Raw genomic sequence first — 17,421 nt, 5'->3', positions numbered from 1 at the left:
TAAAAATTCACTGGATAACATTAACATATTAGACACGCTCCAGAAGCAAAGAAAAGTAGACTTGAAGGCAGAGCAATGGTAACTATCTCAAATGAAAAAAGACTAGGGAAAAAACCCAGAGCACCAGTGACTTATGTAGACAAAGTTAATAAAACTAAGTTAAGCAAAGTTGCAGAATACAAAGTCAATATATAAATTTCATTTCTACATACTAGTAATAACACCTGGAAAATAAAATTGAATAAACGATGTTATTTATAGTAGCAGGAAAAAAACAACAATGTAGGATTAAATTTAATAAAGTATGTGCAAGACCTGTGTAACAAAAATTGCAAGTACTATTTAGAGAAATTAAAGAAGACCTAAATAAATGGAGGATTAGATGACTTAACAGTCTTAAGATGTCAATTCTTTATCAAGTGTGTATCATTCCATTCAAAATTCCATCACTCTTTTTTGGCTGAAACTGACAAACTGGTTTTAAAATTTATATAGAAATGTGACAGGTCAAGAATAGCCAAAATAAGTTTTTAAAAAGAAGAGCAAAGTTAGAGAATGTATACTACCTGATTTCAAAATTTACTATAGATTTCTGTACAGGACCAATCCAAATCAATGCTTTTAAAATACAGATTGTACTAACACTGTGCTGTCTTTTCAGTTGTTAATAACTTCTTAAACTCCAAAAAATAACAATTAGCATTGGATCATTTGTATAAAAGTTTAAGTAAAAAGAAAGAAAAGAAACAAATTAAAAATAATAATAAAATGGTTTACTATAGAGTTATAGTAATCAAAACATTGTAGTATTTATGTAAAGATAGACTTAGGGATTAAAGAAACAGAATGGAGAGTTCAGAAATAGACCCACACATATAAAAATAAATGATTTTTCAATGAAATTACCAAAGTAATTCAACAGCATAAAAGATAATGCTTTCAACAAATGGTGCAGGAACAATTAAATATTTAACTGGGGAAAAAATCTGGACCCTAACTTGATTATATCTTTAAAATTAATTATAAAATGGACAGTTGACCTAAATGTAAAAGCAAAAGCTGTAAAACTCTTAAAGGTAAACTGAAGAGATATCTTTGTGATTCTGACCTATGCAAAGATTTCTTAGAAATGACACAAAAAATATGAACTATAAAAGCAAAACTTGATAAACTGGGCTCCACCAAAATTTTAAACTTTTGCTCTTCAAAGGACACCATTAAGTAGATGAAAAGGCAAATCACAGTCTGGAAGAAAATATTTGTACCCCTTTACCTAACAAAGAATTTACATAGAATATATAAAGAACATTTATAATTCAATAGTAGGACAAATATAAAAATGAGCAAATGATTTAAATAGAAAACTCCAAGTATCTAGAAAGAGCCGATAAGCACAAGAAGAGACTGAAAATCATTAGTCTTCAGGGAAAAAGAAACTGAAATCACAGAGATGCCAGATACACGCCCACTAGAATGGTTAAAACAAAAACACTGATGTTACCAAGTGTTATGTTGTTGTGAAGAGGTCAGGAAACTATGGCCCAGAGGCCAACTCTAGCCTACTGCCTCTGCTTGGCTTTATAAATTAAGTTTTATTGAAACAATTATATATGTTCCTTTATGGATCGTCTATGACATCTTTACTGCTGTAACAGCAGAGTTGAGAAGTTGTAACTTGGCAATAAAAACAAATGAACTGCTGACACATACCACAATGTTGATAAATCTCAAAAGCACTTTGCTGCATAAAAAGTCCAGACACAAAAGACAGATTAATTTATATGACCTTCCAGAACAAGCAAATTTTTTCTGTTACCATAGTAACAAAAAGCACATTGACTGGAGTTAGCAGTTGAGGGCTGGAGAGATCTGGATATGAGGGAACTTTGGGGGGATAATAAAAATATCTTACAACTTGATTATACTGGTGGTTACATGAGTGTACATATTTGTCAAAACCAAACTCTACACTTAAAATGGGTGCATCTTAATACACATATCTCAGTACTGGTGAATAAATAACAGGAAAAAAAAACCCTACAGATTTAGATGCATTTCAGAATTTTATGGAGTTTTAGAAAAGCTGTCCTGTGCATTTACTGTATGTTATATAACACCTCCAACTGGTTTTGTAGCAGTATCCCATATTTAAACACATTAATACATTTTTCAGCAAACAAACATTCAAACAAAGTGGGATAAATCTAGAAATAACTGGACAGGTCAGGTTTTGTGGACCAGTGAGTTTTAGAAACAAAGTTTAGGAAAAAAATTGGGTATACAGAGTTTTTAAAATTTAGTCTTGCAGATGAGGACTTACGGGGTTGTACCTGTTTTGCAAACTTATATGTCCTGAGAGCCTTATGTGCCAGATACTGTTGTTAAGTGACTGCAGGGTATAGGTAGCAACTCTGTCTTTTCGGAGATAGGAAGATGGGAATAGGAAGATAAGACAAGGAAGATGAGTATGACGCAGTTTCTACTGATCAGGGCTCACAGATATAGGGAGTCAGACATAGACAAGGATCAACACCCAAGGCAGATTTTGATAATGCAGTAAGAGGGATCCCCAACCTCTGGGATCTAATGCCTGAAGATCTGAGGAGGAGCTGATATAATATTCATAGAAATAAAGTGCACAATAAATGTAACAAGCTTGAATCATCCAGAAACCACCCCCTACACCTGCCCCAATCCGTGGAAAAACTGTCTTCCATGAAACCAGTTGTGGACCAAAAAGGCTGGGGACCATTGTGATAGGAGACCTGAGGACGGAGAGATTAATTCAGAGGTCTCTCAGAAGATGAGGCTGGAGAGAGAGGCTGAGTTTCATCATGGTGGGTCTTAAATGCATTTTGTTCTGTAGGCAAGAGCACTTCATTTATTAAACTGGACTCACCAGTGATGCTCTCTGAGTCTCTGTGATTGATATTCATGAGGTTTTCTTCACCCATCGGTGCTGTAAAAGTGGCATCCTGGGATTGACTCATGCAAAATCCTTTTTTGTTTTGGTTGAGAAGGATAGCTTTGGTTTGAATCAGAGTAAAGGAAATCCATCAAGCCATTGAATAAAGAAAGGTTCTGGTCAAAGGGATATTTACTTTCAAATAGATTTTTGTTTGATGAGACAAATGACATCAGGAGCAGAGTGCTCTCATGTGATTATCACACCTCGGATGGTCATGACCTAAAACAAAGAACACATCAACAAGTGACTTTAGAATTCAGCATGCTTGTTAATAACAGCAATCCAATTACCTGGAATATATGTCTTTAAGAATGTTTTCCTAATGATACACACACCACGTGGATAAATCTCAAAATAATTATGCTGGATGAAAGACACCAGACAAAAAAGGTACATAATTTGTGATTCCATTTATATAAAATCAAAAAAAATGTAAACTTACCTACAGTGACAGAAAGCAGATCACCGGTTGCCTGGGGCGGGGGAGGGATTACCAGGGGACTGGAGAAAAGTTTAGAGGACGATAAATACGTTCATATTTTGATGGTGATGGTTTCACAAGTATATACATGTCAAAACTTATCAAATTGTATATTTGAAATATGTGCAATCTAATGCAAATTATAGGGCTTCCCAGGTGGCGCCAGTGGTAAAGAATCTGCCTGCCTATGCAGGAGACACCAGAGACATGGGTTCAATCCCTGGGTTGGGAAGATCCCCTGGAAAAGGAAATGGCAACCCACTCCAGTATTCTTGCCTGGAGAATGCCATGGACAGAGGAGCCTGGTGGGTTACAGTCCACGGGGTCACAAAAGTCAGACCTGATTGAGCACGCATACACATAGAATGTATATAAAATTCATGAAAGCTGTTTAAAAAATGTAATCTACTATTTAAAGTAAAATAATAATAATATACGGTGGGGTCTATAACATATATAGAAGTAAAATGTATTAAAACAATAGCACAAAGGCCAGGAAGAGAAAAATGGAAATTTACTATAGCAAGGTGTTTATACCATATAGGAAATAGTAAAATACTACTCAAAGTTTAACTCCAAAAATGTATACTATAAACTCTAAAGCAAATAATAATTCAAGAATTACAGATAACAAATCAAAAAAGAAAAAGAAATGGAATAATATTAAGCAGAGTTTCTCAACCTTGGTGCTACTGCTATTTAGGGCTGGATAATACTTCACTGCGTGCACTGTAGGATGTTTAGCAGCGTGCATTGTAGGATGTTTAGCTGCATGCCAGGAGAATCCTCTTCCCAGACCTGTTCCCAGTTTTAAAGCCCCCCCAATTCCAGACAGTATCAAATATCCCCTGGGCACAGGGGTAAATTGCTCCCAGTTGAAAATTACTGATATAAAAGATGCTCAACCTTACATATAATTAAAATAAATTAAAATGTAAAGAAAATATTTTTCATCCATTAGATCAACAAGCATTGTGTTTGTTGTTGGAGGGGATATGGAGAAAGTGGTACTCATACTGTTGATAAAAGTGCAAACTGATACAAGCTTTCAGAAAGGTTATTCAGCAATGCCTACTACACTTTTCAATGCATATTAACAATTTTACCATTAAGAATTTATACGATGGATATACTCAGAGTATGCTAAGATGTAGGCATAACGATGCTCGTATAGCATTTTCTTTAGAAAAAAAAAATACGCACACAACTGGAATCAAAACATTCATAAAGAAACAGTTTACAGAGGAACACAAAACAATACAATACATTAAATACATGTGTGTACTTTAAAAAACTGTTTAATATTAATTTTAAGCCTAGCTTTATATCAAAAGACAGTCTCTACTAAATAGTGTCTACTTAGCAACGTGCAGCTTCTATTTATGGCTAAATCGTTCTCATGCCTACTATTCAAGGCATCATAAACACTGTGTTGTTTTTTTTAACAAGAGTCACAACCAAGAAATAGAGAAGACCAAAATAAAAGCAGTAGAGAAGACTGAAAATGGTCACTGAGGTGCCACAGACACACAATCCCAGCAAATACTAGGAAAGAGGATTTCAGAGATAGAATGGGCAAAAGAATTAAACATACAGAAATGTTCAAAAAGGTACTTGGTTTTTAAAAGGGGGTATACGGAGACCATAAAATCAACAGTAACAATCTAGAAAGCAGTCCAACCAAGAGGTTAGGCCCAAAGCCAGGCTGTAAGTAATCACGAAGGTGGTAGGAATGGAGAATAGTGAGCATGCACCAAGGTCTGTAATATCCAGGCTTTCAGATTATCATGGACAAGTAAAATTTAAAAAAACTTCTGTGGTTATTGGCATAGGGTTGCTGTTTTTCTACTTCATAGATGGAGAAAAATGTATAAGAAAAAAAACATAATAAACAACAGCATTTACCAGAAAAGTTTATAATTTTATGTTGGTATAAGAAAAAATTTCCTATACTTGAATTCAGAAAACTTTAATAAATTTCTAAAATTCCATCTTATATAAACAATTATTTTCTTGAAACATGTTTGTCAATATAGTAATCTGTACAAGCCAGTGCAACATGAAGTAAAGCTGAAAGTATTTATTAGGTACTTTAATTTTAATTTCAGTTGTCAGAAACTCATTTTCCTATCCAAGCTCAGTCTATTGCATGCAATTAAGTTATCCCCCATGTGCTATCTTACTGTCCAAGCTGTCATTTCCAAATTAACCACTGCAAGGGCAATGGAACTAAAATGGGATCAAACCAATTAAGATTTGCCTACACCCACCCCCTGAAGTTGAAGAGAGGAAGAAAGCACCTTCCCTGAAGAACTCGACCACCGGGAACCTGAACACAATCTCAACTAAGAGTTCTGTCCACAAAGAATCGACAACTGTTGAGCTGGCAACTGAGAATCACATGTTACGTAAGTCCTTACGCCACATGTAATTTTTATCAAGTTCTTTCAAATTACAATACTCCAGAGATCTGAATTTATAGATTATGAATCCGGTGCTATATTTAAGAAGATAGAATGGTAATGCAAATATAAGAATAAACATGCTACTGTCTAATAGGTCATCTAGTTCAGAGTCAGCGATGTACTGACTGAATTTGACCTGCCACCCGTTCCCTGTAACCTGTGAGCTAAGAACAGGTTTCACATTTTTAAACGGTTGGGGCAAAGAAAAAGTCAAAGTTAAAATGTTTCATGATGTGTGACAAATATGTGAAATTCAGATTTCAGTTTCTATGAGTGAAGTTTTACTGGAGCAGAGCCATGCTCCCTTGTTTGTGTGTCGTCAACTGGTTGCTTTCATGCGACGATGGCAGAGCTTAGTAACTGTGATGAAAACCTTATAGTCAGCCAAAGCCTAAAATATTTACTATCTGACTTTTTACAGAAAAAGGTTTCGGACTCCTGATCTAGTAGTAAAATAATTCAGACATCAAATAACCATCTGTATACATCAATAGTTTCCTAGTTCAACTTCTGAAATAGGGAACCACCTACATTTAGGTATACTTGTAATTAGATCACTATCTCTAAAGAATTTCAGTAAGGAATAGACTTCGACTTTCTATACCTATTAGTATACTTAAAAATTATTTTCAAGTTCTAAGAAAATATTTGTTAAAACTCATAAGCTACAAATTGCTTGTGAAGAAGTGGAGAGGGAAGGGAAGGTGAAAGAAGGAAGAGAGAGAAAGAAGAGAGGCAGAAGGAGAAGGAGGATGAAAAGGAATAAAAGCAAATGCCTCTCCTATGGTCCAAATGGGTTCTTAAACAAAATTGTGGTCCTTAATCATACTGTAATCAAATACCATTGTGGAAATCTAATGATAACTTCGGGATCTTCTGCTTGCTACTCTGTTACACATTGGCTGGTTTAATCTCATATTTTCATTATGATTCCCATTTTTTGTTTTTTATATTTACTATGGCACACAGGAACACAAAAAACTGTACGTGCGTGTTCACTACAGGTGCTAGATCTTCAGTCTAGAGAATTGCTTTTAAATTAGTTTTAGAGGTTTTGTTAATGATTTGGTCTTAACTATTATATACAAGAATAGAGAAAACCCAGGTGAACACAGAACTAAGTCCATTTCCAGAGTCATGCAGGAAGAATCTAGGTCTCCAGGGCAGTTCAGAAACCTGACCAACCTACACACTGTGCATCAGGTCAGGGGTGATTTAGAAGTGATATGTTCTTCCTGATGACTCTTTAAAACTAAGGAAACCCTTTGGACATGCCCTGGCCCAGATCTGAACTCCTCCCTAGGATTAGTTTAGAGTAGCAATTCTGACATATAGGACATATATATATATATATATATATATATATATATAGCAATATAGGACAATGTATACACCTTGGCATTAGACAAGCCTGAATTTTATCTCATTTACTGGTTTTCTGATTCTGAGCACATTACTTCCCAGTTCATAATTGTCGAGGCGGAAGTAATAATCAATTATTCTTTATAGGGAGGGTCAAGTATGATGAGCACCAAAATGAATAACAGAAATGCCTAACTCGGTAACAGAGAGAGAGAGTGGGCACTGAAATGTGACACTCATGCCTCCAGCTATCCCCTTTTACCTGTGCCTGAAGGAAAATGATGTCTTCTTAATATTTCTAAGGTTTCTGGCCCAACAGTCAACTCTGAGCTCAGAATGGCTACTTTGTTTAAGTATGTATTAGATGTAAAGATTACCTCTGAAAAATCTTCATTTAGAAAGAGAGAAAGATTAAGCAATAAAGCAATAAGTGCCATAAAGCAGGACCACTGAAGGAGATTATTACTGAAGCTGATTCCTTCATGGATTCTGGGGAAGGGCTGCTGACCATAAAAAACTAACTAGCATAGTAGCTGCATTAGCTTCCTATTGCTGTTCCAATGAATCACCACAAATTTCAGTGGCTTAAAACAACACCAATTTATTATCTTACAGTTCTGGACCTCAAGGAATGAAAAACTTTCAGTGGATCAAAACCAAAACCCAAGGTGTTGGCAGAGCTATGCTTCCTCTTTCAGCTCTAGGGGGGAAATCCCTCTCCCTGTCTTGTCCAGCTTCTACAGCTGCAGTCCTTGGCTCGGGGCCCCTTCTTCCATCTTCAAAGCCAGCATCTCCGGATCTCTCTCTCTCTGCTTCCCCTGTCACATCACCTTCTTCTGCTATCTCCCTCTTATGGACACCGATACTTTTATTTAAGGCCCAACTGGATTAGCCAAAATAATCTCCCCCTCTCAAAACCCTCAAAGTAGTCCTTTCTGCAAAACCCCTTTGGCTATAATAGGTAATATTCACAGGTCCCAGGAGACTAAGGTCTAGGTATTCTGGAGGGCCATTACTGAGCCTATCACAGAGGTTAAAAACATGGATTCTGAACCCCAGTCCTGCTACTAGTTGCATGACCCTGGACAAGTTACTTAACCTCATTTCTTCATTTGTAAAATGGCCTTAATAACATGTCTCCTTTATGGAGATTAAGTGAGTCACAAGAGGATAATAGAAGAACCCGCCTCAGATGGTCACTGGGAAATTCCATGAGTTACTACATGTAAAGCTCTTAGAACAATATCTCAGTAAATGCTATGCAAATATTAGTTATTATTATTTCTATCACCATCAAATAGTACTATTTTATCACTATAATTGTAATTATTCAAGCTTACAGAAAGCTGCACACACTGTAGAGCCTACTGCCGATCGCTTTATGGCATCTTCTCGAAACTAAGAAGTCACATTTCCTTCCTGTCTTCTGCTGAGTGATGCTGGTGTAGCGCCCTTTGTCATTTTCTCTCTACCTCTGTGATGCATAAATAGAAAGCCTGAGAGTCACAGTCCTAAATGCAGTAGAAACTGAAGTCTGGCAAGCACAAACAGTACATACCCAGTGCCTTTCCTAGTTCCTACACACAGACTCTTAGTGCTTCCTAGAGTACTTTCTACTTGCTATGCTGGATTTATATTCACTCTTTTTAAGAACAACTTCACTACTTTTCTCCATAAAATAATCAACCAAGCATGCATCATTTAGCAAGAAGCCAGCTTTTGTAATTCTTGCACATTTAGGAGGAAATAAACTAAACCAGCCCAGTGACTTATTTTAATAACAATGAGACATAAAATGAACAAACAAAACATGTCATTGATATAAATACTCCTGGCAGAATACAAGAGGCGGATGACTTAGTTTAGCCTAGCCATGGAAACTAAATGGTCAACAGTGAGGGCCTAAATATAGGTCCTGTGCCTTAAAAAAAATAATCTTGCTACTTCCTTAAAGCAGGATACTGTGGCCAAAACAGCCTTACAGGATAGGCTAAAACAATTCAGGGACACTTCACTTTGACAAGAGTGCAGAGCCTACAATACAGTAACTATAATGATGTGACAAATATTTAAATTGAAAAAATATACTTAAAACTTTTACTGTACAAATAATACTTTGGGGATTAATTTAAAATACATGTTGGCTGCTGATCTGCCTGCAGAAATGGGAACAGTGACAATCACTAATTCCAGCAGCAGCTCCAGTAGGCAGTGAGAACCTTAATCCAGACCAAAGATAAACTGTACAATTTCAAACATAAAATAAATGTACCACATTCCTACATTAAACAACAGACTTTCAAGAGACTCACTAATTTTCTGGCTACATCAAAGATAAAACTTACTGAAAAACCTCACTATAATCTTAAAGTCAGATACTAAACTACAAAAAAGTCTATAGGAAGGTTTCAGTGCTAAAAGCTGAAAAAGGGGTGGCGGCGGAGGGGTGTACCTCTGAAATCCACCCTGGATAGTGAGCAACAGATCTCACAAAGGCAGAGACCACACGCGACACCAGGGCCAGCTGCTCGGGCGAGCCACAGTACACCACCTCCAGCACACCTACTCCACTAGCAGCTGTCAACTTCACCCCAGGAGCTACGTGGTCCCGGCAAAATTTTGACCCCTTTTTTGTGTGTCATTCAATGTAATGACCAGTAGGGTTTCCAGAGTATAAAATACAGAAAGGCAGCTCTACTTACAAACAGGGTGAATTCCAAAAGGCTGTGAAATCCATTAGTCTAAAAGTCCAAAACTACGAGTGAGATTTAGGTTTTTGGGGTCCACATTTCCTCTGAGCTGGTATATTTTTTGGCATTAAAAAAAAAATAAGTGTTCTGTTTTGTTTACAATGAACATTTACAAGGGAGGCAGTCAACCCCTCCCTTCCATAATCTCCAGCAACAGAAGGGAGGGAGCCTCTGGCAGCTAAGGAATCCACACTAGAGTTTGACCTGCAGATTAGAAATGGCCATGAACCCACGGTGCCATCTGTGGGGTTTGATAAGTTTCCACAGGACCACTTTCACTCATCATACCCAGCCTTCAAGTTCTTGAACTCCAACTTTAACCTGAATTAGACTTTGACTAAACAGGCATCCCATTTTAGACATTCATATTTCTTCACCTTTGGCCGCCTGTCAACTGCACAGGCACATCCTGGGACTGTCCTTCATAATCATTTTTATTATCCAGTCATAAATTTAACATGCGTAATTTTTTCACTTTCCGTTTTTTACGCAATTTGTATTTTCATGTCCATCTATCCATCTATCACCAGTGCTGCTTTCAGAGACAAAATGGGGCTTTATAATATTTACAAGATACCTCAAAAGTATACACATATAAAATAAACATGTTATAAATAACAATGGTTGAGTTGGAAATGATTTAATCTACTGGTGATCAGTGGAGCTGAACTCCTTGATCTGTAGCATCCATTGCCCCTATCCAGAAACTTTCAGAAGTTACAGGTTTTAAGCAGACAAGCTTGTGTTTCAAAGGATTTATAAGAAAGAAAATCTACCATGCAAGGACAGGGCTTTCTGTCCTATACATTTAGAGACGTAATTTTACACTTGATCTTAGCCGAAAGGCCGAGAAGCGATTAGAGAAATGTAATTTTAGATGTCGCTTATGCTTGACATTTGGTTTCAAGCCAAATATTGAAGAAGGTTTGAAGAAAAAATTAGTCTGCTGTCTTGTCTGCAAAGATAATGAATTTATATTTCAATAATCCAGTCTGAACTATGGCAGTAGAAAGGGATACTGTTTCTCTATCCTTCCTCAACAAACAGTAAATAGCAAGAGAATGGGTGACTGCTAATAAGTATCTGATTCATCAGGGTCATCAAATCACTAAGAGCTAAAACCACCATGGTTGGATGGCATCACCAACTCGATGGACATGAATTGGAGCAAGCTCCGGGAGTTGGTGATGGACAGGGAAGCCTGGCATGCTGCAGTCCATGGGGTTGCAAAGAGTCAGACAGGACTGAGCGACTGAACTGAACTGGAAGCCACCACAGCAACACTGAAGATTTTCCAGGCAAGGGACCATCTGTGAGTCAACGATTAATTTTACCGCAGTCACATTATACAACTGTGGTTGTATAGTCCATATAGTACCTTTCACAAAATTAGACAAACAATCCAAAAACAAACCAAAAACACAAAACATTAGGGACTTTTTCAAGAAAGCCAGGTCTAGTCATTATTAGAAGCCTTCTGTTCCATGTTTGACACCTACATCCTCATCAAAGTACAATGACAATTATTAAAATAGGACCCCAATCATGAGGAAATGTTAAATCATGCTCTCATGCCTACTCTTCAAGAAGTTAGAAAAGCAGGATTTAAAAGAAAATGTTAAGAAACAATATTTTATGGTGTTTAAGTAAGTAAGTTTTACCTATCTGGAAAATTCATACACCCAGGTGTGCCAGAATAATAACTATGGCATCTTTTTCTTAAGTTTTTTAAAAAATTTATTTTTAATTGGAGGATAACTGCTTTACAATGTTGTGTTGGTTTCTGCCATACAACGCTGTGAATCAGCCATAAAGATACGTATGTCCCCTCTCTCTTGAACCCTTTCCCCACCCCCCTAGTTTGAACAGCTATGGCATCTAATAAAGATTACCACTACCACTGGATTTTATTTTCCAATTCTTGGAAGTATAATATTAAACACGTTAGTAAATGTGCTTCCTTTTTCCATTTGGCATTTCAATGAGTTACACACACTGGTATTCAAAAGTTAAGGTCAGAAAAGTTAAATAACACCTTTCTATTTATAAAGGATTATGAAATAAGATAAATTACATACCCCATTTATTTTTACAGACTTTTGTTATCCACATTCACCAATTGCTAATATTAAAACAGTCTTTCTGTGCCTCAGTTTTCTCATTTATAAAATGGGAGCAATAATGAAGTGAAGTGAAGTCGCTCAGTTGAGTCCAACTCTTTGCGACCCCATGGACTGTAGCCCACCAGGCTCCTCTGTCCATGGGATTCTCCAGGCAAGAATACTGGAGTGGGTTGCCATTTCCTTCTCCAGGGGATCTTCCTGACCCAGGGATCGAACCCAGGTCTCCCGTATTGCAGGCAGACGCTTTAACCTCTGATTCACCAGGGAAGCCATAGGACCTATTTTATGTGGATTAAATGGGTTAATATTTATAAAGCATATATAGTAGTATTTGGTATACAGTAAGCATTAGTTATGTGTTTAACAAATGTAAAAGCTAAATAGATATGGAGGTAGAATTATAAAATACAAATCACACCATTTCATGGTACCTGGTCATGGCACACAGACTGAGAAGAAACAGGACTCAGATCCCCTCCGCATGGTCAGCAGCCCTGGCTCTCACGAAGAACATGCTTTTATAGAAAGCATGGCTCTATATCTCATTGCTCTACATCTCTCTAGATCTATCTGGGCATGCCACCTAGCAATAATTCAGGAGTTATTAATAATTATTCTTACCCAAGGTAATCCTTTCTTGTCACTAATCACTGGCCTTAGAGGACCTGTTCTAATCCTATAAAAATTTACCCAAATAAAAAGCCCTTGGTGAGAATGCAGGCTAGTACAGACATTCAGAAGACCCACAGAAACTATGCTGTCAAATTAAGTACCCTTCAGTCCAGCAGTTCTGCTCCTGGGTACATCTACCTCGAAGAGACTCTCATATCACCACGTAAAGAGACAGGCGTGAGACTGTTTCCTGCATTTGCTGTTTGTGATAACAAGGTGAGGGTCTGCTCCCTGGAGGGCAATAGGTCAAATGTGGATACACACCATGGAGTAACACAGCTCTAAAAATACAGTGCTGAGTGAATAAAGCAGGATAAAATGAGAGATACCATAATGCAATTCACATAAATCAATATTTTCTGCACTATAAACATTAAAATGCTTGCCTTGATGAGAAGAGAGTGGGAGAATTTGGAGCAAGGTATGGAGATACAAGGGAAAAAAATTTAAAAATCTATGAAATCCTACTGCTGTTTGGGCAGACTACTTATCGTATCATTACTATTGCATCTCTTCAGTCCTTAATATCTGAACATGTGCCTGGACATGAAAACACTTGCTGGAGAGAGTATATGCAGAACTAGCAATCTCTGCAATGTAAACTATGTGGGGCACAATTCCTGACAATTTCTTAAAAGGCCATGTAACTTTTCTATTACTACCTAGCTGCTCTAAATCTGTATAATTAGATTTCAACTAAAAAAGTGGTTAAAAAATACAAAGTGAGATTAAGCCTTGATGTTGATATCTTCAGGTGTTTGGTTATCTGGTAAAAAAAAAAAATTTGAAGGGAAAAATGCTTGAAGTTCAAAGATGACAAGAGTTTAAAAGTGGCATATAATAAGTTTATATTTCTTAAACAAACCTATTTACCATCTGATGAATAGCTCAAAATTACTAAATGCACACCTCAAAAGGGTAGACTTCTCACATTCACAAAATAGTCTTGATTTAGTTCCCTAAGAGAAAGAGCAACTTGATACTTAACCTCTGTCTGAAACTATCTTTTTAAGAGCACACCATCTTTGAACCACCTGGCTAAAGAACTATATAAGGTTACATACTACAATCAATTCTAACACTGCAAAAGTCTTTTCAAGGTAGGTTTTCTTATGACTTCTGTAAACAGTGGAGACTAAGTTTGATATGAATTACTGAAATTTTATAAAGTTTTCTAAATGGAGAAAATAAACTACTGGAAGAATTATTATTATCAAATTAAACCTAATAAGGCACACATTTCATCATTTTAACATACAACAGCAGAGTTCCTCTTACGAAAGAAATGCTTTTTGTTCGGGAAAACACATGGAAAATGCACTTTTGGCGGAAGGTAAGGCCTTGTAGCATCAAAGGAAGGCAAAGGGGCTCTGCAGGGAAACAACTTTATGCTTTTCCCTCCTCTGGAGGGGAGAGAGAAGGGAAGGCAAAGAAGTCCCATCCAGATGGCAGCAACTCAGAGGTCACAGAACACTAGAATCTGCAGAAATCTTAGGGAAAGTTTAGGCTTCTTCATAACATAAAACTGAAGGCTCTCGAGCCGACTGTTTAGTTCTTAAAGGGTCTGTCTGGACACTCAGATGACATTTAGGTATAGACATATTAAAATATTCATTCATAAGAGCAGTTGCTGTCAAGAATTTATATTCTAGGATATTAATAATGTCATCATAGCTACCATATTTAAAAATTTTTTTAACATAGAAAGTTATGTCCTTTTGACTAAGTGAAAGTGTTAGAGTCGCTCAGTCCTGTCCGATTCTATACATCCATGGACTGTAGTCTGCCAGGCTTCTCTGTCCATGGAGAGGCAAGAATACTTGACTGGGTAGCCATTCCCTTCTCCAGGGGATCTTTCCAACCCAGGGATCAAACCCAGGTCTCCTGCACTGCACGCAGACTCTACCGTTTGAGCCACCCAGGAAGCCCTTTTGACTAAAGTAATGGCTAAAAAACAGATAAAAAACAATTACAGGTCTTCAAAGATGGATAATGCAGAGTAAATGGCATGATTGAGTTTGTGGTTTTCCTGTTCTCTTAACCAAAAATGAGGGGAACACCTCAAACAGAGGCATTTTATATAATAGATTCTGCGGGTACCAAAATATGTACGATACTTACAGAACCAAATAAGTCCTTCCCTAACAAATCAGAAAGCATTTTCTTTCAAGGTTGACTGGTAAAATTTAGGTAGTAAATTAAATCAAAAGGTACCATCACCTGAAAATCTACAAACATTTCACATAAGGTTAAGAAATAAACAGAACAGATATAATCATGCTGGCAACTTGAGAATATTTCTGTATAATCTGCTCTTCCAGACTTATCTTCAAATCAAACAGCCAAGAAGACACCTTGAAACAGGCTTTCATAGAGCAATGAGGTAAATTCAAACTTTAAACACAGAAATTCAAGGAGAGGTTAAAAAATCTATGTCATTTCTTTTTTAAAGATATTTATTGGAGTATAGTTGATTTACAATATTGTGTTAGTTTCAGGTGTATAGCAAAGTGAATCAGTTATACATATACATATATATCCACTCTTTTTAAGATTCTCTTGTGTCCTCATTTCTGTCTCCTCTGACAATAAAATATAAATTTGCCTTTGGTGGCTTTAATATGATCCTAAATCTTTCAGTTATTTTAAACTTAAGTACTTAAAGCCTTTTGAAGTAAAAAGTTTTCAAAAGCTGCCACAAGAAAAAACATAGGCAAGACAGCTCTTCAGATCAATGAAGTAATCAGTGGCACCAGAACACGCAAGCTTACTTGACCAGGAATAGGGTATAACTTAAAATAGGGGTGAGTGATGGTCAGGATAGAATATTTATCATAAACATATTTATAAACATATATAATTCTAGAATTCTGCATATCTAAGACATTTAACCATTTCAATAATATAATTCTACCGCACAAGAGACATTCAAGTTATACTATGGTTTAGACATTAACACTCATTTTCTAAATCAGTTGCTACAGTCAACTCCAGGACTTTGAGATAAGATTACCTTTTGAGGGAGAACTGACATGCAGTGGATGATTTTGATTTGCTGTGAAATTCAGGAATCAAATAAGAACAAATACATTTTGGGAGGGGCGTTGACTACTGGCTATCTGCAACACAGATAGACCATTAGATTCTGAGTTTGATGTGTACAGTAACTAGGTGGCTGAGGAAATTCAGGAATTCTCTTCCTCCATCTGTCTTTAATAGCCAATATCCCAAGTTCCTCAGGATTTTATCATGAAAAAAACCCTCCTCTCCTTTATCTCCTCAGAAATTGCATCTGCTTCAAGGACTTAACTTCTAATTATACAATAACTGGTCCTGAAGGCCCTATTTTCAGCCCAAATTGGCATTTCTTAGCTTTAAACTGGACTTCTAAATATCAACTTATAATCAACATCATAAATTCACCACATTCTAAACCAAATTCATTATCCTTCTCCTATGAAATCTGCTTTTTCCTGTTTTACTAACGAGTTCATACCATTGATCCACCTGATAAGCAGAGCCAAAAATGTAAGAATCACCTTTCTTCTCCCCTAGTCCGCACTTCCCAGTTCCTGTCAACTTATTCTCCAAGCCTATTGCTCTGGCCTGTTCCAAGCCCCTCTCTCTGTCCCTGGCTACTGCAATAGCTTCTCACCTGGCCCTCCAGCCTCAGTTGGCTCGCCTCTGAGCTAGTGTGGTTCCTGGAATGAATAATGCTACTCAGCCCACCCCTTATCCATTCCCTGAGAATACTGTTCATTCTATTTCAAATGTCCTCCACCTCTAAAGGCACATACATGAAAAAACTGCTGGTAGCTTGGTTTCTGACGCACATTTTCCTGTAAGGGAAAAATATACTAACTATGGGAACCAAAAGATGCAGTCTGCTGTCACACATTAAGAGCAGACATCCGGGCTTATTTACCATTCTTCAGTGAGTTCGCCTAGTGCGTCTTTTCCTCCAGGCCTGATCAGCCCTGAGCACACTGAAAAAAACTTTAGTTTCTGGGCCTGAATAATTGAAGCAGAGAAACCACTGCTCTGTGAAACCTTTCCTGAGAAGAAACTAGCTCTTTTGACACTGAAAGCAAAGACTCAAACATCTGCTAAATTCATGACTTTACTGTAGAATATACCACATGAAACTCGTCCTACAGAAGTCTTCTAAAATTGGTTTCTGTAAACAATTGATGATAGATACAAGAACTTTCTGTATTTCAAATGAAAAACACATGATAAAGAAATGTATCATCAACTCTACTCCACATTCAGTCTTTGCTACTAATAGCTAACACTGATGGAGCACTTACTAAATGCTAGGCATTGCATTAAATGCTTCATGTACATGATCCTCACAACAAACCCATGATGTGAATATTATTATTTTCACCATTTTATAGATAGTGAAACTGAAGCTTAGAGATTAAGTGATTTGTCCAAGATAATTAAGAGCCAACAGTAAAACCCAAGACTGTTTTTCCAAAGCTGGGCCTCTAAACTCTGAGTTCTACCAATAAGAGACTGGGAGTGTGGGGGAACAGCAAATGTGTATAGTTTGAAAAAGTCTCAGAAATAGTTCTAATACAATCTTATCTCACTT

General features: G+C 36.9%; 1 protein-coding gene across 1 annotated transcript in view; it reads right to left on the bottom strand.

Moving 5' to 3' along the window:
- Window positions 1-17,421, bottom strand: part of TRAK2 (trafficking kinesin protein 2) — a 65,988-nt gene that overhangs the window by 34,906 nt on the left and 13,661 nt on the right. Inside the window, exon 2 of the mRNA XM_061149007.1 lies at window positions 2,900-3,187. Coding sequence (XP_061004990.1) covers window positions 2,900-2,990 — 91 coding nt within the window. The 5' untranslated portion in view covers window positions 2,991-3,187. The remainder of the gene's footprint in view (window positions 1-2,899; window positions 3,188-17,421) is intronic.

The sequence above is a fragment of the Dama dama genome, chromosome 8 (assembly GCF_033118175.1).
Source record: "Dama dama isolate Ldn47 chromosome 8, ASM3311817v1, whole genome shotgun sequence".
Classification (NCBI taxonomy): domain Eukaryota; kingdom Metazoa; phylum Chordata; class Mammalia; order Artiodactyla; family Cervidae; genus Dama; species Dama dama.
Note: the sequence above shows the minus strand (reverse complement) of the source record. Positions and strands in the feature narration are given on the sequence as shown.